We start from the raw sequence: 23,883 nt of genomic DNA on the forward strand, positions 1-23,883 counted from the left end.
GGGATGACAATGGGCTGGGGTGCGAGAGTGCCTCATAGGTGTGAGACAGAGCGAGCCTCTGGGGTGTGAGTCAGCGTGCGGGGGGGCTAAGAAGCTCGGTGAATAGTCACGGAATCTCACTCACGCTCGGCTCCTCCACCCATGCCGTCTACAGCGCGTGTCCCAGTCCCGGGCGGGCGTGTGTGCGCTCGGTGAGCGATTCCGGGCTGTGTGTGTGCATTTGGCGAGATGTCGAGGGCGGGGGGAATGTTCCTGTCGGTGTATCTGGGTCCAGGTTAGCGGACTTCTCCTCCCCGCCCCGCGTGGATGTGGGGGTGTGTCTGGGCTAGGGCGAGTGTGCTTCTGTGCCTGTGCGTGCGTGTACGGGTCAGGGTGGTGGGACCGCGCACCAGGGTAGGGTGCCTGCGTCTGCGTCTGGGTCTGTCTGGTCTGGATGTCGGCGCGATCTCGACCTGGGTTCCTGCCCCTGGGTGTCGAGAGGCCCGCGTGGTGGGGGTGTCCAGCCTCCCGGAGGAGTACCATGCCGTGACACCTTCTCTTCACCGCCCCAACCTGGCCTGGGGCTCCGTAGGGAGTGGCCTGCGTGGGGAGGGCCCGCGTGCTGTGTTTCTGGGAGGGGTAAGAGAGTGGGGGCGCAGGGGGCGGGCCAGGTCCCCGGGCGCGGCGCGGGCTCGGGGGACCCGCGCGGCTGACGTCAGGCGACTCCTTAAATAGAGCCGGCAGCGCACTCCGCTCGGCATTTCCCGAGGAGCCAGATCACGGCCCGCGCCAGCGCCACCGTCCGGTCCACCCGCCAGCCCGCACAGCCACGCCGCCGCCGAGCGTTTGGTGCGCGGCCCTCCGAGGATCAGGAATGGGGCTTCGGGCGCTGGGCGCGCTCAGAACCCGGCGCACGTAAGAGCCAGGGAGCGCCCGAGCCGCCCGGCTGCCCGGAGCCCCATCGCCTAGGACCACGAGATGCTGGAAATGCAACCGCCTGTTCCCCGAGGAGCCGCTGCCCCCGGGATCCTGGGGCACCGTGCGCACCCCGGCCAGCAGCGCCTGGAGAAGACGGTGCCCCCAACGTCCGACCCGCGCGGCCCGGGCAGAGCCACGCGAGCCCTCTAGGCGACCGCAGGGCTACAGCAGCTCCGCCGCCGGTGCCCCCTCGGAAACCATGACCCCCGGCGCGGGTCCATGGAGCCATGGCCTATAGGGTCCTGGGCCGCGCGGGGCCACCTCAGCCGCGGAGGGCGCGCAGGCTGCTCTTCGCCTTCACGCTCTCGCTCTCCTGCACTTACCTGTGTTACAGCTTCCTGTGCTGCTGCGACGACCTAGGTCGGAGCCGCCTCCTGGGCGCGCCTCGCTGCCTCCGCGGCCCCAGCGCGGGCGGCCAGAAACTTCTCCAGAAGTCCCGCCCCTGTGATCCCTCCCGGCCGACGCCCAGCGAGCCCAGCGCTCCCAGCGCTCCCACTGTGCCCGCCCCTCGTCTCTCCGGTTCCAACCACTCCGGCTCACCCAAGCTGGGTACCAAGCGGCTGCCCCAAGCCCTCATTGTGGGCGTGAAGAAGGGGGGCACCCGGGCCGTGCTGGAGTTTATCCGCGTGCACCCGGACGTGCGGGCCTTGGGCACGGAGCCCCACTTCTTCGACAGGAACTACGGCCGTGGGCTGGACTGGTACAGGTAAGGATCGGGAGCTCCACTCCGTGCGCCGAGTCTCTGATCGCTTCCATCGGGAGAGCCGTCTGTCTCTTGTGTTTCCTTTATCTTTTAACCCAACTCGTTTTATGGGTTCAGGTTGACACGTGGGGCTATGGGAGACTCTAGCAGGATTTACCCAGAACTTCCCAGTGATTATCTAGACGGGCAGTTTCTGGAACTACAAAGGGCGTTCCCTGTTGTCGCTAGAGTCGCTGGAAAAGAAAGGAGATCTCCCGTCAAACCTAAGTGCCAGTTGGAGGGCAGGCTCCCTCTGTGACCAGCCCTTGGGGTTCCCAAGGAAGGAACAGGCAAAGACGTGTGCTTCCTGAACGCCGCCCCATCCTGACCCTCTTTAGGTCTTTGCTGGTCCCCAACACCTGAAGGACCCTGAGAAAAGGGAGTCAGTTCAGAACCGCTTGCTGCAAGGGTCTGTTTGGGAAAGGTCCCCATAGTTCAGGTCAAATGAGAGCACATCCCCAGAGGTCTCTGGTAAGAAAGGTGCCTTAGGGAGTCTCAATCTCAAACCCAGGTATTTGCTGCTGTCACCGGGCTGAGTCTCCCCCCCCCTCCGCCCTCCCCCCCGCCCAGTAGCTCTGACCCTGGGTTAGTGGTCTTGGAATAGTGGAAAGAGCCTTGGATTCGAGTCTTGGCTCTGTCACTTAAGCTTGAGCAAGTTTCTTAAACTCTCTCAGCCTCTCTTTTCTCATCCATCCCAATGGGCAGAAGACAGTCCTTGTCCCGTGTACCTTCCAAGGCTTTTCTAAACTGCCTTAAAGGTGTAAAAGAGACACTTCATGTTAAATGATGCTTCTAAACCAGCAGCCAAGATGTGGAGTTTGAAGGTGGACACTGTGAGTGAAGTCTGGCCAGGGTCCTAGGGGCGGCCAGTTATGCATAGACTGTCTATGCTTCCCATGCATGCCAAGGAGGAGAATAATCCCCACTGGAGGTGTCAAGGCACAGACCAAAGCTTCTGTAAGGTGGCAGGTCCACTCCTCAATGCCAGTCTGCCTCCCCAGCTCTGTATGGTGCTGAAGTGTAGGACTGGCCCACATGTGGGTGATGTAATGTCTGGGTTCCCTGTTAACACATAGGTCACAGAATTCTCACCGTTCATCTGACCCTTTGAAGACTTTCTAGAAACATCTGCATAGGGGAGGGGTAACATGGTAGCTGACAGAGTAGCTGAGGCTAAATCTGCTATTTTTATCTACGGTTTTAGGCAGTAGAGGTCATATGCATATTGGACAAGGAACAACTTCATTAGAAAGAGGACCCCCTGCACTTATAATAGAGGGCCCTGGATTTACCAAAAATGGGGGGACCACAGGCCTAATTTAGCACCTTTGCAGGTTACTCCTGGCCCACAATGGTTGTAGTTGTGGGGACAAGGAATGGGTCATGCAGCGCCCATAGCAGACAGACACATAGTCTATCCCCATTGCAGCCCAGCAGGGACTAGCGAGCCTGTGGGTGGCCCCAGCACCATTATGCTGGTTAATAGGGTAGGATGGCACAGAGTGGCAGATCTGGCTTTGTGCCAATGCTGATAGCTCACTGTGCTTTGCAAGCTGTGACTCATGGGCATCCCGTCTAGGTGTGTGTGGACACTGTCTGAACCAGACCCCGGGATGGGGGAGGCAAACACATTGACCAGCAGAGCCCTGAGTGGGTCAGCCATGACTGCATTCGAATGCAGGCCAGCATTTCCTCGATGGAAATTCCGAAGATCATTATGAAACCTTTTGCCAATGTGAAGTGCCTTTTAAGTGCAAAGCAGCAAAATTCTGAGCATTTGGCTTTTAGATAGTGTGGCCTCCAGTAAATACCTATACCCTCAACCCAGACTCGTTTTCCTCCTCTCTCTTCCTTCCACCACTAAACAACATAACTCAGGCTTCCATCCCAGAGCCCATGTCATTCAGGGATGGCTGCTTTTTATTTTTAACCTTGGCATGTGTGATTCTAAGCCAGCTTAGCTGTGAACCTTAGAGATGGGAGCCATGCCTTTTTTTTTTTTTTTTTTTTTTTTTTTTTTAGCACATTTGGATTCTGCTAAAATTCTCAGCTGAGTCTTGGTAGGTTTTATTTAACATCAAGCATGCTGACAGCTCCGCTTCTCTCTCCTCTCCCCCTCTACCACCTTTCCCCATTTTATATTTCTAAAATATTATCCTAGAGGTCTGGTCATAATTGCCCTCTCCCTAGTCACAATTGCTTGACCTGGAAGGCTGGGAGCCTCCAGTGTCAGGAAAGGGCTGTGTGGTTTGGGCTTCTTTCAGTTATAAATCCACACCCCGAGTCAAGTGTTTAGCTTGTGGATTGCCATTTCTGTGCAAGGTTATACTACCCTACTTGGGCGCTGTTTCGGTAATCTCCAGAACATCTTTCTGTATGTAAAGAACATTTCTGTATATTTCTCTTTATTATGGCCAAGTCATATGCATTAATTGCAGAAATCATGGGGATTTCTGGCATCCTTTAAAACCCATGTCTTCACTTTCTTCCTGAATTCCATGAGCCATGTACAGTGGGTGATAGGATGTTCCCCTCTCTGTCCACTGCCTTGTCGGTTCACAGCTTGCCATCATAAAGCCAGTGTCCACTGGGAAGACATGGCCAAAGAACCCTCACACCCATTGGAGTGGACTGTGCTTTCCCAATGGGGAGATGCAGAGTTGCAGGCAGTGTGGATCTCAGTACGATCTGCCCACATCAAAGCCCCTGGTGATAACTTCCTGGTCAAGAGGCTGAAATCCAGATAGTAGAAAAACAAAAGTTTTACCCTTAACCCAAAGGAGGGGCTTCTTTCTGTGGGTGAATGGAGATAAAGCTGAAGGCTGAGTGATATAGCCAGAGATACGCCATCATCTGGAGAGACCAGCAGACAGAGTCTGCACCTTCTTGTCCTCAGCCTGATCCCCTTCTTGGGAACCAGTCCAGTTCAGGCCACCACTGGAGAGCTCAGCCTTCCACAGTGGGTTCTTTCCAATTTGCTGTCTTTCTGCAATTTCATCTCTGATGCTTACCTCACCTACGTATCTGGCCTGGGTTACCCCTGCCGACATTTCCTCCCCGAGATAAGAGCTGCATGGTGAGATCTCCTAGTTGCCTGGACAGGTGGGCAAAGCAACACCAGACTGATGAGGGAACGAGGACAGGACCCACCGTCAGAAGACCAGAGGTAGTCACCTAGGTGCTGTGTGACTTGAAGAAAGATGATTCTCCCAAGTCTCAGCTTCCTCATCATATAATGGGACCTGTAGTAACTATCCAAGAAGCTTGTTGTGAAGAATAAATGCAAAACCGTATGTGAAATTGCCCTGGAAAATTCCATGATATATAAAGATAAGGCAGTAATGTTACTACTGTTACTGCTACCAATTACTGCCACACTCCTGTTATCACTACTAGTTCCATTAGTATTAAAAATATTAGTTTCTGATCCTGCTGCTGTTACTAAATGGGGCTGAGGAATTAATCAATTGCTATAAAGATAGTTCCATACTTTCCCCTCTCTCCCTCCCTCCCTCCCTCCCTTCCTTCCTTCCTCCCTCCTCCTCCCTTCCTTCCTCTCTTTCTTCCTTCCTTCTTGACTTCTTTCCTTCCCTCCTTTCATGTTAACAAAAAGTCAGTTCACATATCTGTATGTCAGCTTGCTCACCTGTGAAATGGGAATGATGCCTGAACTGCTTTGCAATCTTACAAAAATCAATTAAGACAATCTATGTAAAAATTCTTTCCCAAATCTAAGATTACATTTAGGATGTCCTCCATTCTAAGAAAGTTTGGGTGTGAAGTAGACTCTTCAGGGTCATCTATTATAAAGAGATGTAAGCTTTGCTGTGTGTAGTAGTTTTTAGAGCCACAGGGAAAGCTGAGTTATGTCTGAAGCTCTCTTTTGCTAGTGTTTCGGTATGGCAGGTGAATGTGTGTGTGGAGGAAGTGAATCTTTTCTAAATGCATTGAAATGCCAACAAGAGCAAGTTAATATGTGATAATTGACTCTGTGTTCTGGTGTCCAAATTTTGATAGATGAGCCTGTTCTATAAATTTTAGACTTCACTTCACAACTCTGGTTATTTATTTGTTCAGCATCGATGATGTTCTTGGGATGGTGCAAGCAAAGAAGGCAACAGTGTATTTGCCCCAGAGGCAACAGTCTAAGTAAGAAAGAGAATAAGAACTATCACATTATCCAGTACATTTTCATCAAGAAATTATATTCTAATTGCAAAGCCCAACTCTGGAAATGCAAACCTTAGAAAAAAATAAAATCAAAGGCAGAAGGTAAGGGGCCTCCTGCATGAAGTAGTTAATGCAGACAGTTTTATCATCTTTTAACAAATTGATCAACACATGAAACAGACATCTGTGCTCATTGGGTGTGCACACAGATGAATGTGCGTGCACACCCCCACACGTACACCTGCATGCACAATTGCAGCATCTATGCAGACTTAGGCCTTTATACAGAAATTCCCTGCCTTGGTCCAGGCGGACATCACACACTCTGATTAAATGAAACCATTGAGTCCATAACCCCCCCATTTGTCTTGCAGCACTCTGTCAGCCTTGCAGCATGCTGGAGATATAATAGTTAGTGCCAGCACATGTACAGTTCTTGTCAGGCATGGAGGAACATTCAGAATGGGCAAGGAGAACTGTCATTGCTCAAGGAAGTTTTTTGAAGAGCTAGTTTCCCTTCCCCTTGGAGCTGAGAAGGACTAGCAAGAGTTTGCAATGAAGAATGGGCTTACCCCAAAGCCTTGGTCTATTAATTCATTTTCACACTGCTGGTAAAGACATACCCGAGGCTGGGTAATTTATAAAGAAAAAGAGGTTTAGTAGACTCACGGTTCCATGTGGCTGAAGAGGCCTTACAATCATGGCAGAAGGTGAAAGGCATGTCTTACGTGGCAGCAGGCAAGAGAGAAATGAGAGCCAAGCAAAAGGGGAAACCCCTTTAAAAAACCAGGAGATTTCGTGAGACTTATTCACCACCATGAGAACAGTATGGGGGAAACCACAATGATTCAATTATCTCCCACCTGGTCCCTCTCACAACGTGTGGGAATTATGGGAGCTACAACTCAAGATGAGATTTGGGTGGGGACACAGTCAAGCCATATCACTTGGCATGGGAGCATTTAGGTGGAGAAGATGCTGACAGCCGCAGTACTTTCCAGCCACATGCCTTGTTAAGGCTGCTTTGGATTTGTACATGTGAAAATAGGACTTAGAGATTCTAAGAAGCATGTTTAACATCTCTGAAAGTCACAAGTATCTTATGATTGATGGTGTCTGATGTTTCCATACTGATTCCTGAAATGACCTCTCCCTGGGAGACCTGGCTTCCCCAGCCTAACCTGGACCCTCTGAACCTTCCAAAGAGCCAGCAACTAGACCCTGCTTCATCTCTGTAGCCAGCAGGGCTCTCTTCTGATTGGTCCAGGAGCTGAATCCATTTTATGTTTTTGAGTGTTACTCATGCCATCTCCCTGAAAGCAACTATCCTGAAATTAGGGAAGGTGTGGGGCTTCACAGGAGATAAGATGCGATGGTGGGCATGCCCTTCATGGCCTGCTGTACAGAGGCACTCGCTGTACCTCGCACACATCTGGAGACACATCCAAAGGGCCCTAACAGATTTGAAGCAGAGTCAATGTCCAAAAGGTGCTATTACCTGCATGCTTTGGTAATGTTCTGTGTATCTGGTGTGCAGAGCTGCAGAATAACTTCCTTCCCTTTGGTTAGACCTCTATGAATCATTCCTAAATGATTGAGTGACAGGGCGAGTGGGGAGGGAGGTGGGAGCACACAGCTCCCTATTGATTGGATCTGCTGGAAGACTTGGGGGGAGGTCATCTCTACCTGTCCATCAGGGCAGGTGATGGGGGGCGGGGCTTTGAGGGGTGGTGAATCAGCCTTATAGGGGCTGACAGGCCATGCAAGCAACCTAAACCTGTGGGACTCACTGTCTCCACTGGAGCTAACTCTGATGCAGGTTAATCCATTCATTTGTCAAATGCTTTCCATTGGCCAGGCTCGGTGCCAGGCTGCCATAGGCTGGCTCGGCTGCCACTTTGTTCTCCTAATGGGCTGCAGGGCTGGGCTGAAGCACTGTGAAGTTCACAAGCAGCTTGGCGAGGTGAGGAAAAGCCACCCAGGAGGGGAAATGACTTTGTGCTTCCGAGGTAATTGCTGTCTGTCAAGCTACATTGCTGGGCTGTTGGTTCAATGCTGTGCTCCCAGCAGCTTTCTCAGTGGGATAAGGGGACAGGGTGAGGACAGAGGACAGGGGAGTTATTATTAAGCATGTTCTTCCAGGGCACATGAGACAGAGATTTGGGTCGGGTGATCTGGAGCCCAAGCATCATGTGGATTTCCTGGGCATGGGTCCACTAGGTGTATCTTCCTAAGCTTTTCAAATCAGAGGAGCTGACAATGATTCTACCTCAGTGCCCATGGCCACCAACCATCATGAACACTCCCCATGTGAGAAAGCCAGGTGTGTCTGCTCTAGGTGGAGGCTCAAGGACCTCTCAAGCTGCCTTTCAAATGGTGGTTAAGTTATTTGGGAGGGAGAATTTTTTTCAGATTTCAGACATTCTTGTGCCACCTTCATGACATTTGCCAAAGCCTGGCATGACTTCCACTATTATTTTCTTAATTTTTTTTTGAGACTCATTCTGTCACCCAGGCTGGGGTACAGTGGCATAATCAAGGCTCACTGCAGCCTCAACCTCCCAGGCTCAAGTGATCCTCCCACCTCAGCCTCCCAAGTAGCTAGGACTCTAGGTGTGCACCAACACATCTGGTTAATTTTTAAAATCCTTTGTAGAGATGGGGTCTTGTTTTGCTGCCCAGGCTGTTTTCAAGCTCCTAGACTCAAGCAAACCTCTTGCCTTGACCTACCAAAGTGCTGGTGCTGGGATTACAGGTATGAGCCATCCTGTCTGACCTTCTTGATTTTTTTTGCTTAAGCTAACCCATTTAAAAATTAAAAATTTTCACAAAGAACGTTTTTCCCTTCAGTGTGTATATTTTAGAATAGGCAAGATATTCAGCTGGGTGCTGTGGCTCATGCCTGTAATCCTAGCACTTTAGGAGGCTCAGGTGGGCAGATCACCTAAGGTCAGGAGTTTGAGATCAGCCTGGCCAACATGGTAAAACCCCATCTCTACTAAAAATACAAAAATTAACCAGGCATGGTGGTGCGTGCCTGTAGTCCCAGCTACTTGGGAGGCTGAGGCAGGAGAATTTCTTGAACCTGTGAGGGGGAGATTGAACCAGTGAGCTGGGATTGTGCCACTGCACTCTAGCCTGAGCAACAGAGCAAGACTCCATCTCAGAAAAGAAAAGAAAAGAAAAAAAACCCAGATATTTATATAGTGCAATTCAAAAGTGACAAAGGGTATTCAGAAAAAATTAATCCCTTCATTTCTACCTCGTCTTTCAGCCAAGAAGTTCCTCTTCCCAGAAGCAACCATAGATACCTGTTTTTATGTGTCTTCTAAAGATATGCTATGGATCTGCAAATCTAACATATACTGTGCAAGTATAGTTAAAATAAATATTGTTTAAAAGCAACTTTATTTTAAAGCCACCCTAAATGGAAACCAGCAACACTTGCCATAATTAGAAAGTGATCATAAAAATAAGTTAGATTGAAAACAAAACAGTGTTATTGAATTTTTTCTCTCTAGTGTGGCTGGAATGTTCCAAGCCTGCAGTGTTTTCCATCTTTGCTTAAAAGAGGATACCAGGGGACACTAGTAAGAGCAGTTAAATAAACATCAATATCAATGTGAGACATTTCTTCTTGATGTAATCAGAAGGAATGAAAGTGAAGAGGGAGAGATGATACATGTATCTGTGTGATTCGGTGGTATTTAGTAGGTCTATGTAGCACCTAAGATGAGGCACACAACTGACGTTATGGGAAATATTGCTGGAGTTTGCTGAAAACTCAGCTTAAGTAAATCCAATGATGGGCTGGGTGTGGTGGCTCACAGGTGTAGTCCCAGCACTTTGAGGGCAACGCTAGGGAATTGCTTCAGACCAGGAGTTTCAGACCAGCCTCGGCAACACAGGGAGATTGCATCGCTAAAAAAGAAAAACAAAATTAGCCAGGCATGGTGGCGTGCACTTGTAATTCCAGCTACTTGGGAGGCTGACATGGGAGGATCACTTGAGCCCAGGAATTTGAGGCTGCAATAAGCTATGATCGCACCACTGCACTCCAGCCTGGGTGACAGGGTGAGACTGTTTCTAGCTTTTCAGGTTCCTTTAATGTGTTAGTGATTGGGAGAGATGAACCAAAAGAAAACTCAGAACAAACATGAGCACTAGAGGAGAGTTTGACCTGCAATATTTACAAGGGAGTGTAGCCTTCCCAACAGCCAGGTTCTCTGAATAAAGGGTGTGGTGGGCATTTAAAAGACAATGTAAACTCACAGGGTTACAATGAGTTTCTTCATTATTCTCACTGGTGGAAAGTCAGCAGTATTCTCCACAATTATTGCATCTACATAGGTTGTGAGATATATGTAGGCGGCAGTGTCACAAAAGTCAGAAATAAAGTTGTCTTCACTAGGGAATCAGCAATTTATGGGACAGGCACAAGGCTCTCCTTTATTTTAATTTTGAGGCTCCTGTGAGACAGAATGTCCCTTTTGTAAAATTTCAGGATGCAAAATATCTTTTCTTCTATTCTGGAAAACATGACATGAGGCTTAAAAACGTGACATGAAGCTTACACGCAGGGCAGAGCAGGATGTCAGTTTTGCTTTCTCAGGCAACTTAATTTCACTGAATCAAGAGTGGAAGACAATGCAACTTCTTTGTGTGCCTTTAACTACGTAAAAGGAAACCCACTGCAGAGAAAATGGTCCCTGGAATTTCCCTTATATTGTTAACAGAGGCAAGGTAGAGGGTGCTTATGATGACAGGGCTTCCCAAGCTTGCCTTTAAATGGGCAGATGATCAACTGAAGGGAGGTGGCTTTCTGCTAGCTCAGGTTGCCTCCTAGCCTCAGTGCTTGCTCCTGCGTGAAGGAACCCCAGATCAACCCTGGGGCTGATGGAGAGATGAGTGTGCATTGAAGCAAGGGCCCATGGTGGCACAAGGGCATTTTTGGAAGCAATACAAAGACAGATCTTATTGGAGAGAGAGAGAGAGAGAAGCCCAGATTCCAAGCATTAACTCAAAATGGAGGTAAAGATGCAGAAACTACTACGGAAGGCGGTTTCAGCACAGCTATGAAAAACTCGGACTCTGGGGTCAGAAGGAATGTGTAGGAATCTCAGCTCCACCGCATGCAAGGTGTGTGGGCCAACCAGTGGCTTCTCCATCTCAGTTCCTCCGTCTGCACACTGGGACTAATATTGACTGCCGCCTAGGGTTGCTGTGAGGATTCAATGAACAATGACACGTAAAAGTGCTCAGAACATCTGCGGTACACAGGAGGTATTAAAAACCTGTTAGCGGTCATTATTGGTCATTGATTTCTTCATCATACCTTTATTGAGCTCCATGGTGAGGACACAGAGATGAATAGAACACAGAGCCTCTGGGCTCTTCACTGTTTGGTGAGGCTATTAGAGGTTCATGGGAAGTTTGCACACAAGTCAGTTGAGGCCAGGTACCATATTAAAGATACAAGGAAAGCTATAGTAAATAGCATGGAAAGGAGAGAAAATTCATTCAGGGGAATATTGGAAAGCTTCCTGGAGAAGGTGGTAAGTTATTTGGACCTCAGTGGCCAGAGAAGATTTCCTTGCATAGAAATGTTGGTCGGAGGGCTAATGAGGGGGACCCTGTAGGGATGCTGTTTCTAAATACATTCGCTTCATGATTTTTACCTCTATTTACAGTCAAACCACAAAATAACGTTGTTTCTGTGAGCGGTGGCTCATGCCTGTAATCCCAGCACCTTGGGAGGCCAAGGCAGGTGGATCACCTGAGGTCAGGAGTTCAAGAACAGCCTGGCCAACATGGTAAAACTCCATCTCTACTAAAAATACAACAATTAGCCAGGTGTGGTGGGTGGGTGCCTGTAATCCCAGCTACTCAGGAGGCTGAGGGAGGAGAATTCCTTGAATCCGGGAGGCGGAGGCTGCAGTGAGCCGAGATCGCGCCATTGCACTCCAGCCTGGGCAAAAAAGAGCAAAACTCTGTGTCATAAAAAAAAAAAGTTGTTTCAGATCACTTTAGTTCTGCATGAATTTATTAGGCACCTGCTATGTGCCAGGCAATATGCTAAGCCCTGGAGAAATGAAGATGATAAAGAGAATTAATCTCTCCTTTAAAGAAATGAATGTGCAGAGAAATTCAGTAGTCAGACTTACTGAGAGAGAGACAGAAAGCTTCCAGCATTTGTGGGGTCACAGAGGAGGGGCCCCCACCCAGAGTGGGTCAAAGAGGCTTTCAAGAGAGCCAATGCCTAAGTTTTGGGGTGTTTGCATCTGCTGTTCCTCCTTGGGGATTATTCTTCCCCAAGAATATCTCATGTCTGGCTACTTCTCATGATGCAGGTCCCAGCTCCAATGTCACCTCCTTAAAGAGACATTTCTCAGCCTCCTAGTCTAGGCTGGCTCACCTCCTCATCACTCTCTCTTTCCTCACCACCTTGCTTTGCTTACTTCTGACTTCTCACTGCCATCTGAAATTATTGCATTCACTTTCTGTTTTCCTTACTGTTCCCCCACTAGCCTGAAAACTCCCCAAGAGAGCAGGAACCTTGTCTGTCTTATTCATGGTTGTATCCCTGAAGCTCAGAACAGTGCCTGACACACAGTGGGTGCTCAATAAACATGTTTGAGCGGATACTCCTATCTATGAGGGATGACTAGGAATTGAGGAGTCTGCTCCAGGGCTACAAACTGGTCCACCCCTTTATGAAGCTTGCCACACCTGGTTCTGAAAGAATGCGGAATACAGATGCTGGTGACTTGGTAATTATGTCAATAGGTGTTTATTGAGCATCTACTGTGTGCCAGTCACATAGTCACTGGGGAGAGAGCAGTGAAAAAAACAGGTAGCAATTTCTGCCTTCATGCTGCTTACTTTCTACAGGGTGGGAAGGAGATAGTCAATAAATAAGTCAAACCTATCTATGCCAGATGGCGGTAAGTGCTATGGAGAAAATACAGGGAAGGAGGAGAGAGAATACTTGGTCTGGGGAAGGTGTTGCAATGTTAAACAGGGTGGTTAGGGAAGGCCTAGTGGAGAAGGTGATACTTGAGCAACAATCTGTAGTAGGTGAGAAGGCAAAGCATGCCGTGATCTGGGAGAGGAACGTTCTAGCAGTGGGAACACACATGCAAAGGCCCTGAGGACAGAGGGTGGCTGGCATGATTGAGGAAAACCCAGGGGCTAGTGTGTCTAGGGTGGGGAGCACAAGAAGTGCACAAGGGATGGGAAATAAACTTGGTAACAGGGGCCAGATGGTGCAGGACCTTGTAGGCCATTGCAAGAATTTTGCCTTCTACTCTGAGCAAATGCAGGACTACTGGATAGTGTTAAGGCATTATGTGATCTGACTTACACTCTACAAGGATTTCTTGAGTTGCTATGTAAGGGAACAAGGATGGAAGCAGGAAAACTGGTTAGGGGGCTGTTGCAAAAGTGGTTGCAGCAGTACTGGCAGAGAGAGATGGGAGAGGAGACAGATGCTGGGTGCACTTTGAAGGGACAGTGGGTGGATTTGCTGATGGATTCCATGGGGTGAGGTGTGTGAGAGAGGACTCAAGAAAGACGCCATTGGTGATGATGATGGTAGCAATGTTGCTGCTGAGGATGATGATGATAGCCTTTCTTTTTCTCTCTCTCTCTTTCTTTCTTTCTGACAAGGTCTTGTTGCTGGAGTGCAGTGGCACAATCATGGCTCACTGCAGCCTTGACTTCCCAGGCTTAAGCGATCCTCCCACTTCAGCCTTTCTAGTATGAAACTACAGGCATGAGGTATCATGCCTGGCTACTTTTTGTATTTTTTTAGGGACAGGGTGTCCCCATGTTGCCCAGTCTGGTCTCCAATTCCTGGATTCAAGCAATCTTCCTGCCTTGGCTTCCCTCAGTGCTGGGATTACAGGTGTGAGCCATTGTGCCCAGCCCAGGTTCCTATTAAGGACTTGCTATCTTTCAGGCTCTTCCTTACAAGTGACAGGCTGGAGTGTGAACCAAATATACTTCCCAATACAGCCCCTGGCTTGACTGGTCCTGTGTATCTATGGATGTCCCTGAACTAACCAAAGAACATTATGTTCTACTGTAGCTTGGAGTCTTCACTCCCAAATGGATGGGAGATGGCAGATTCCCATTTCTAGAGATCTTTGGGACCCTTTTTATAAATATAGAGTTCTTAGGTAACCTCTTGAGATCTGTTAAAGGTTAAATTAGCCCTGCTCCAACCCAGTAAAGGCACGTATCACTCAATGGGAGCCACCCTGTTTCTCATTCCTGTTCCAGCCTCATCAACATGCATGGGGAGGTGTCTGAGGTGATGACATTGCCAGATGTAGGGGGCTTGTGTGTGTGGCTTCCCTCAAGCAGAATTGAACACTCTAACACCTTCCTGCAAGATAGTCAGAATCTGAATCCCTCCAACTTTCCCAAAGCTGCTGAAGCATGGGGAAATATTCTCTGCCTTGGCAGCCTCTTTGCAGTGTGTTTCTGCTTTGATGGTTTTAATGAAGATATGAAATCATCTAACAGCTTTCATTTTGCTCAGGCGAGATGGCTTAAAGTGGAGGTAGCATTTCCTAGGATCAATCCCCATTTTCAGAAGTGGTTGGTTAAACTCTCTGCAGTTTATGGCCACTTCTAGCTGAAACACTGTGGGATCTGAATTATTAATTCCGTGAAAAATGAGTTAAGTCATTGCAAAGCTCTGTGGTGGTGCAGTCCCTACTTTAGGCTCCCTTTCCTGTATTTTCTCTAGCATAAACATCTCCATTAACAAGAAATCCTTGGGTAACTTGGCCAAATCTTTGTCACTCATCTCATGGAGAGGGACAGAACTTGACTTAATTCCATTGTTCTTTCCTGCCTAGGATGAAGAAGAGAAAATAACCAGAAGTGACTCGGGAATACTCATGTCAAAGCCACTTACAGGGTCTCAGATCTGGGCATCATTCAAATTACAACTGTGCAAGCAAGGTAGTCTCTAAAACATGAACCTCTGAGCACCTCCTTCTATGCAGGTGGCTGGTGCCAAGGGAGGTGTGTAGATGGATGGGGAAGCTCTGAGCTGTTCTGAATATATCTTTGTGAGCTGGGGATAGTGGCCAAGCTGCAGAGAGCTCCTATCCCGTGGAGAAGCAGTTGGAAGCAGTGATGACATCACAAACTCAACATCCTTAGGGACTCTTTGGGCACATAAATGAATGAATGAAGTTGGCTGTGGGTTATGAAGAATAGGTGGGGACTTGTCACTTTTATACAAGTCTATTTAAATAGGATATTTGGTCCCATTTAGATAGAGTATTGACTGTCCCATTTATAAGACAATAGTCAGTCTTAAACAATATTTTTGACATCTCTGCATGGCCAGATCTCCCAGCTATGGCTTTTTTTTTTTTTTTTTAAAAGAAAAAGCTTAAATATGGAATTTTAAAGAAAGTGAACTCTCAACTTGTAATCACATCTTAATGAGTCACGACTATTATAGAACACTTGTGGGTCAAACAGAACATGTCTGTGGGCTGGATGTGACCTACAATCTTCCCTTTCATGACTCTGGGAAGGTGGGTCTCAGAAATAGGTACTAGTAGCTTCTAATCCTGCTTCTGCTATGGCTGTGGGGTAAGTTGCTTTGTCTTTCCAAGCTTTGGTTTCTCTTATATAAGTTGAGGATATGGTGTATTCCTTCCTTACAGGTTGTTGTAGTGATTCAATGTGATAAGAAAGTGTTTGATTTTATTATTCCTGTCTTGGGTCCTGCTTCCTTGATAGTGTTTGAAGGAGGTGTAATCATCACTAAGCCGATGGCTGTGCTTGGAAGGCAACAGGCACTCACTGTCATCACATGGACCTTAGTCAATATGAGGGAAGCTGGGGTCTTACCAATTGGGCCAAAGAGGAGGAGAAGAATCTCAAGCCAAGATGACCCATGGTTGGAGAAACCCATTTGGTTATAGAACTGGGCCCCAGACAGAGAGCCAGCAATCTCCACCTCTCTTTATTGTCATTCATGTACATGCCCATGGACTCCCTGTAGGATGTTGAGTTTGTGATGCTGCCACTGCTTCTCTGTGGGATAGAAGCTCTCTGCAACTTGGTCACTACCTCCAGCTCTCAATGACATTTGGAAGAGCTTAGAGCCTCCCCTCCATCTATACACTTCTCTTGGCATCAGCCGCCACCTGAATCGGGTGGAGGTGCTCACAGGTTCTTGTTTTAGAGATGAGCTTGCTTGCACAGAAGGTGTCTGTCTCTCTGATTCTAGTGGTTTGGATGAAGTCTAGCCTAGAGCATGTGATTTTGCTAACAGGAGGAGGCTAAGGGATGAGCAGTGCACCCTAGAGATCACCTGTAAAGAATGTCTGTTCACCCTTGATCAGTACTTTGCACCTGCAGAATGACAGAGGAACATTGGAATGGTTGGGCAGAGAGGCCTAGAGAATGAATACCTGCCAAAGTGGCCTCAGAGATGACACAGTTTTCTTTAAAGCCAAGCAAAACTTTGATGCAAATGGAGGTTTGTTGGGATTGGTTCTAAGTTCAGTATTGAGAGCCTGGTTGCATGAACCCTTGGTGGAAGAGCTGGAAGACCATCCAAACCTTGCCTTGCCTGTGGGGCAATCTGTTTACAAACGTCCCCAATCATGGGGTCATCAATATCCTTTACAAAGTCTAATACATTGCCTCCCATCCTTTAGTCATTTGTGTGCCATCTTCATGATTTGTTTTTTGGACATATCTACCAATAGTTCCATTTACTTTACATCAATTGAGGTCCACTCATAATTACTCAAATGCATTTACTTAAAATTGAAATTTTATGTCACCATCCTAAATGAGGCTCCTCATCTATTACCAGAAATAGAATGTAGTCATAAAACGAATGCAGTGAAAACCAAACAAGGCAGTTCAATTCCAGCCCAACACAGTTGCCTATGGCTTGTTCTCCCTGAGGCAGCCTATTTCGCTGTTCCAGAGAGAGATCAAAAACTATCAGAAAGGCATTAGTGACATTCTAGCACCCAACGAAGACTTCCTTCAGGATGGAAGAGGAAGACTTGAATAGAATGGAAAAGGAAAGATAATTATCTTCTAATGATGTGATTAGATGACATTTAAAGCCATATCATGTGCCACCTAAATTTGTTTTTAGCCACTAGTGGCCCGTATCCCATATCTTGAGACATGCTGACCTACCTACTAAGATCCTCCCTGCTTTGATTCCACTGTAGTATTTTATCATGTTTGGTTGTCATGGTCTATCAATAGCCTGGGAGGGTCTGGCTGACATTACAAAGTCTGGGTGGTTTAAAAAGCTGTGATTCCAATTTCAATTGCAAATGGATGGGGCATCATGGGAAAGCAAGTGCAGACGTGAAGAACTGGAGGAAAAGATTCAGCTACGCAGTATTTTTAGGTCTTGTTCTATGGATCGGTTTTACATAATTTGTATCTGGACTGTAGGTTTGATAAGTTCTGAGATCTGCTCTCTAATAGTTGTTTTTTTTTTTAATTGCAATTTAAATCACCTATGGAAAGCCTTTGTTTATTATTCCTTTAAAAACCCTGTGACTTGGATGAATCTCAAAGGCATTATGCCGAGTGAAAGAAAGGTTATGCACTGTATGTTTCCATTTCTATGACATACTCAGACACAACGAAAATGACAGAGAACAAATCAGTGGTTCCAAGGGCTTAGGGCAGCGGGAGGGGTGACCACAAGAGGCAGACAAGCGAATTTTCTGGGTGTTTTGTAGGGACACCCAAAGGGAACTCTGTACCTGGTTGTGGTGGTGGTCACATGTATCTATACATATGTTAAAATTCATAGAGTGAATACCAATAAAAAGACTTTTTTACTGTATGATAATTTCAAAAATAAAATTTTTTATTTTATTTTTATTTTTTGAGATAGGATCTCATTCTGTTGCCCAGGATGGAGTGCAGTGGTGCGATCTCAGTTCACTGTAGCCTTGGGTTCCCAGGCTCAAGCGATCCTCCCACCTCAGCTTCCCGAGCAGCTGGGACCACAGGCATGTGCCACCATGCCCAGCTAATTTTTTTTTGTTTTTTAAATTTTTAGTGGAGATAGGGTCTTTCTGTGTTGCCCAAGCTGGTTTCAAACTCTTGGGATCAAACAATCCTCCCGCTTCAGCCTCTCAAAGTGCTGGGATTACAGGCATGAGCCACTGTCCCTGATCTGAAGACAAAATTAAAAAATAAAACTTGGTTCAAGAAACATCCCTGATTATAGAACTCAGCAACTGGTGGGCATCCAACAGGACCCCTCAACAGAGTGTGGTTCCCAGTGATCAAAGAGACCCAGCCCTCACATTCTGGGGATTCACAAACTTCCCTAAACTTTCATTCTTATTATGAGTTAGAATCAAGGATGTGGGTAGTATTTAAGTCTTCCCCATCCTACACCCACATTCCTGAATGATGCTGGGGTCTGAAGTAAAGGCTGGGAAGATTCCACTGTGGTCTGAGGCCAGGGTGGCCAGAATAGATGTCCAGCCAGGCTTCTACTGAAAGGCATGAGAGCTGGAAGGCAGCTATGGGAAATGCATCTCATAATAGGAGTAAGGCTGGTGGATAGAAAGATCCACCTGAGGTCCCGGGGAGAGTTGAAGGGGATATGAGATGAGGAAAGATGAGCCACGAGCCACAGGGGAAGGGACATCCCAGGGTTTTCCCCAAACAAGATAATTCACAATCTGCTGACAGCACCAATGACCTCCTGCCCACCAGACAGCCTAAGGACTGAGATGGAAGCATCCCTGTTGCTCACCCCACCCACCCTACATCCTGAGCCAACTTAGCAAGGACGAAAAGCTCTCTGATGCGCTGTCCCCAACCAGAGTACCCCCAGAGCTAGGGAAGAACATCTACCCTGGACTGTTGATGCCCACAGTTCCCTCTTCTCAGTACTGTGTAGAGAGAACCCATGCTTCCCAGAGGCTCAGGTGCTACAAGACTTCACTCCTCAGCCTCTGCTAAAGATGGACCATCAATGGTGTTGATCTGGAATTGGACACAGAGACTACGTATCTAACAGAGAGAGTAGCCATTAAAGCCTGGATTGGTTGCTTGCACTTTATATCCACAAGGCACCCCTGCATAATTCTATAACCCCAATTTTTCACTTGGCCGAGGTTGAGTGGGTTTCTTTCCTTAGGTGACTAAGACAATACCTGTGTGGTTGTCAGCACACACACTTGGGTGACTGTGCTGAAGCCACCTGGACTGGAGGCAAGAATGCGTGTCTTGCTAGCCTGTGGATGATAATTAAATTCATGGAAGCAGCAGCAATGACCCAGGAGCACGTATAGCTGGAGAAGAAGGTCAAAGGTAGGTTGTGACCAGGAAATAGATTAACAAAGCCAGGAGGAGGGGCAGAGGATGGCGTCACTTCATAAATTAAGGTGGGGCAGAGAGAAGGCACACCAGACCTGTGTGGGGAGTCTACTACTCCAAAGGCTCTTCCTCTGGGCCAGCCCATGAGAGAAAGACATTTGTTATTTCCTTCCATTTTTCCCTGGTTATTAGTCTATGTGGACTCTTGTAAGGCCAGCTTTAGTTATTTATATTTGTCTATTTCCAAAATAATGACAATCACACTACATATTGAGATGTGTGGGATCTGCTACTGTCATCATTGTCTCCAACATATTCTTTTATCTTTTGTGATTATAATAATAATTAATTTACAAATAATTATTTAAATAAGCAAACAAAAAAAAAAATAAAGAGACATTCACATGGCAGAATCCAGCATAGCAGATGAAAGAAAAACATATACTCCTATGGGAAGTTCTCAAGATACATTGTTCATTTAAAAAAAAAAAACAGCAAAGTAAGAAACATATTATCTTTTGGATAAAGGAGGGAATAGATAATGTATATTTAACTCTTCTTATTTATGCATAAATAAATTTTGAAAGCTTATGGAGGAATCTAATGAGAGTTTCCTGGGTGTGAAATTGGGTGCATGGGAAACCAGGGATAGGAGAGAGACTTTTTGTATATCTTTGCATTTTTTGTGCTATATGAATATATTTTTTGAAAAATTAAAGTGGAAATTGTGCATTGTGGAAAAATTAGGAAACTGATAAAAGAATCTAAAAATTACCCAAAGTGTACTCACAGTTGTAATCATTGTTAGGATTTTGCTTTTTACCATTTTAGACAAATCATGTGTATACTTAATATACCATTTTACACTGCTATTTATATCAGTATATATAGTAGACATCGGATGCTTTATAGCCCATTTTATAACTTGCAATTTTATTTAACAATGTGATGCAGATGTCTCTCCATGCCAGTAAGTATAGATGTACAGAATCATTTTAAATAGCATCTAGTTGGATAGATATACTATTATTTGTACAACCATTAACCAAATCACCTACTGATAGACATTTAGATTGTCCCCACTTTTTGTTATTTAAAAATGAAAGGATAGCAGCAAGTATTATACCCAGTGATTTTCCTCAGGATAAATTTATTTTAGAGGAATTTTTGGGTTTGTGGGTAACCACGTTTAAAAAGTATCAATTTTTGATACAGATTATCAAGTTTTCCTCACCCTTATGGCAATATGACTGAAGCATTTATACTTCCCTAGGAGAGTCTGAAAGGGCTTTCTTTTCCACATCCTTGTCAGCATTGACTGTTAGCAACCTATTTGCTCTTTGCCAATCTAATGCGCGAAGACCACCTCCTTTTCATTTGAATTTTGAGGTAGTTATTTTAAAATGTTTATTGCCCATTTACATTCATTTTTTTGAAATTTTTGCTAATTTTTTTCCCTGTTGGAGATATTTCTTTCCATTTTTAAAAGAGGATGTTTAATGATTAATGATGCTTATTCTGGATTGAATTCATCTTTCAGTGTTTTATTGCTTCAGATATTTCTAGTGAGCTGAATTGGGCTAGATTTTATATTTTCATCCAGTGTGATCATCTCCATCTTTCAGTAAGAAAGTCTGAATTTTTTATGTATTCTGATTATCAACATATTTGGACTTTTCAAATATTCATTTTGTTCATTTTTTGTTTCTTTTTTTCTTTTTCTCCTGACTCTTCAATATTGGATTGGTGGAGTCTTCTTTAGTCCCCTCTTTCTTCCTTCTCAGGTGGAAGGTAGAGAGGTTATTTCTGTACTTTCTTTTTGTTTGTTTTCTTCTTCTTCTTTTTTTTTTTTTTTTTGACAGAGTCTCACTCTGTCACCCAGGCTGGAGTGCAGTGGTGCAATCTCAGCTCACTGCAACCTCTGCCTCACAGGTTCAAGCAATTCTCCTGCCTCAGCCTCCTGAGTAGCTGGGATTACAGGCATGTACCACCACGCACAGATAATTTTTGTATTTTTAATAGAGACAGGGTTTCACCATGTTGGTCAGGTTGGTCTCGAACTCCTTACCTCATGATCTGCCTGCTTCGGCCTCCCAAAGTGCTGGGATTACAGGTGTGAGCCACCATGCTCGGCCCGTTTTTGTATTTTTAACAGTACTCGTTTATCTGACCACACTAAGACTTAACAAAGAGTAACTTGGAGAACAACTCCAAAACTCCCTCTGCCTCAATTCTATCCATGTTATGGCTGCCAAGTATTTTTACTGCACTTTGTTTTTGTTATTTTAATGCTTATCAAAATAATAATAACATGTCTACATAGTTTAAACAGGTAAATAATATTATAAGGCTTATCACAAACCAGCAGCCCACTGTCTGACTACCCTGCATTCTGATTCTTGCTCCACAGAAGCAACAGATTTTCAGTTCTTTGGGCTCTCTCTCCACTTCTGTGTTCCTCCATATTACTAAATAACCTTGTGTATATTGAGCAGTCTTACAAATCACAAAAAGGATAGCCTTGGGAATTAAAATTGCAGCTGTCAGTTACTCAGGTAAAAGATAAACTTTAAAACTGCAGTTGTATAACATACAGAAAGTAATGATAATGTGTACAATACTTACTAAAACAAGTCAGATATAGCCAAAGCTACACTTAGCAGCAACTTAGCTTCTTTATTAAATGAAGAAAATGAATTGGCTAAGGATTCAACTACAGAAGTGAGTGGACAGTTGAAGATAAGGAAACAAAGAAGTAATTTGGAAAGATGAAAACAGAAATTAATGAATGGAGGGAAACAGAAACATTGATTCTTAAAAAAACAAATACAAGACTTATTCTTTGAAAAGAAATCAATAAAATAGACAAACATCTATCGATTCTTAAAAAAACAAACACAAGACTTAATCTTTGAAACCAATAAAATAGTCAAACATCTATGGTATCTAATCAAGAATAAGAGATAACAAAATAGACAAAATTAGGAATGAGAAAGAGGAGATAACCACAATCTGTGAAGGGCTCTAGCATCTTTATGATACTGAAAAAAGGATTAGATAAAATCTAACATTTAATCCTCATAAAACTCTGGTTACATGTTAGAGATAGTTTCTTAGCATGATTTTAAAAACAATTTTCAAGCTCATAGAGACATGCCATCTGTATTAGTCTGTTCTCACAATATCCATAGAGAAGTACCTGAGACTGGGAAATTTATAAAGAAAAAGAGATTTAATTGACTCATAGTTCTGCAGGCTGTACAGGAAGCATAGCGGCTTCTGCTTCTGGGAGACCTCAGGAAACTTACAACCATGGCAGAAGGTGAAGAGGAAGCAGGCATGTCTTACATGGCCAGAGGAAGCAGAAGGATGTTACTTTGGATGTTGCACTTAAGCCTTATGTCTGTATCAACAATTATGTCTTTGTTTACTGGCTCTGGTCCTCTCCTTCCTGTCTCCATTAATTTATACCTTTCTTTAGTTGCATATTTTTATTTATTCCCCTATCAGTTGATGGACTTTTATGAGTAACTAGTTTTTTTTTTTTTTTTCAGTTAGAGCTTTAACCTAACTGGTGTACAAGTTTAAGAATTTCTACTTTTCTCACACATGAGCAGTAATTCAGCCGAATTGAAATTTTTAGAATGGCTCACTGTGACCTCTGTTCCCCAGTTTCAAGTGATTCTCCTGCCTCAGCCTCCCAAATAGCTGGGATCACAGGTGTGCATCACCACACCTGGCTAATTTTTTTGTATTTATTTATTTATTTATTTATTTATTAGTAGAGTCAGTGTTTCAACATGTTGGCCAGGCTGGTCTCAACCTCCTGGCCTCAGGTGATCTGCCCGCCTCAGCCTCCTAAAGTGCTGGGATTACAGGTGTGAGCCACCATGCCCAGCCAGGACAAAATCTTTTTAAAAACACCTCTGAAATCATGGATCTGTTGTCTTAGGTCGTGTGTGTGTGTGTGTGTGTGTGTGTGTGTGTGAGTGGCAGAGGAGATTGATGTCAGCTCGGTTGTTTTCTTTCCCCCTTTGTTGGCAAACTGTTTTGCTTTGTTTTTCCTTTCTGGAAGCCTATACATTTTCTTTTCTATTATTTAAGTAAAAACAGGGCCTCTAGAGTCAGACTGTCCTGAATTCAGCTCCCTGCTCCTCTGCTTAGTAACCTGTGTCCTCTTGGGCAGCTTGTTTACCTGCTCTACGTCTCATTCTCCCATGTGTGAAGTAGGAGTAATAATCATGCTGGGATGATATGAAAAATGAGGAATTAACTGTGCAGAGTGCTCAGAGGAAGACGGAGCCCATAGCAAGTACTATATAGGAGTTTTCCACCTTGATACTGTAGTCATCATCCCTTATCCAGGGGGCTATGTTCCCAGATCCCCAGTGGATTTCTGAAGTTGCCGATAATACCAAATCGTACATATAACAATTTTTCCCTATATATACATATTTATGATAAAGTTTAAGGTCCAAATTAGGGAAAGTAAGAGTTAATGCATAATGAGGCACAGTATTGTTAAGAGATTAACAACTAATAAAAAAATAGAACAATTATAACTATACTATAATAAAGTTATGTACATGTGGTCTCTCAAAATATCTTATTTTACTATACTCATTCTTCTTATGATGATGTGAGATGATCTGTAACACGCT

The 23,883-nt window shown here is 45.3% G+C and overlaps 1 protein-coding gene across 1 annotated transcript in view; it reads left to right on the forward strand.

The window, feature by feature from the left end:
- The first annotated feature begins 735 nt into the window (after positions 1-735).
- Positions 736-23,883, forward strand: part of HS3ST2 (heparan sulfate-glucosamine 3-sulfotransferase 2) — a 105,234-nt gene continuing 82,086 nt past the window's right edge. Inside the window, exon 1 of the mRNA XM_012464718.2 lies at positions 736-1,663. Within this exon, the coding sequence (XP_012320141.1) occupies positions 1,185-1,663 (479 nt within the window). The 5' untranslated portion in view covers positions 736-1,184. The remainder of the gene's footprint in view (positions 1,664-23,883) is intronic.

The sequence above is a fragment of the Aotus nancymaae genome, unplaced genomic scaffold (assembly GCF_030222135.1).
Source record: "Aotus nancymaae isolate 86718 unplaced genomic scaffold, 86718_ANA_hifiasm-v0.15.2.pri h1tg000049l, whole genome shotgun sequence".
Taxonomy (NCBI): Eukaryota; Metazoa; Chordata; class Mammalia; order Primates; family Aotidae; genus Aotus; species Aotus nancymaae.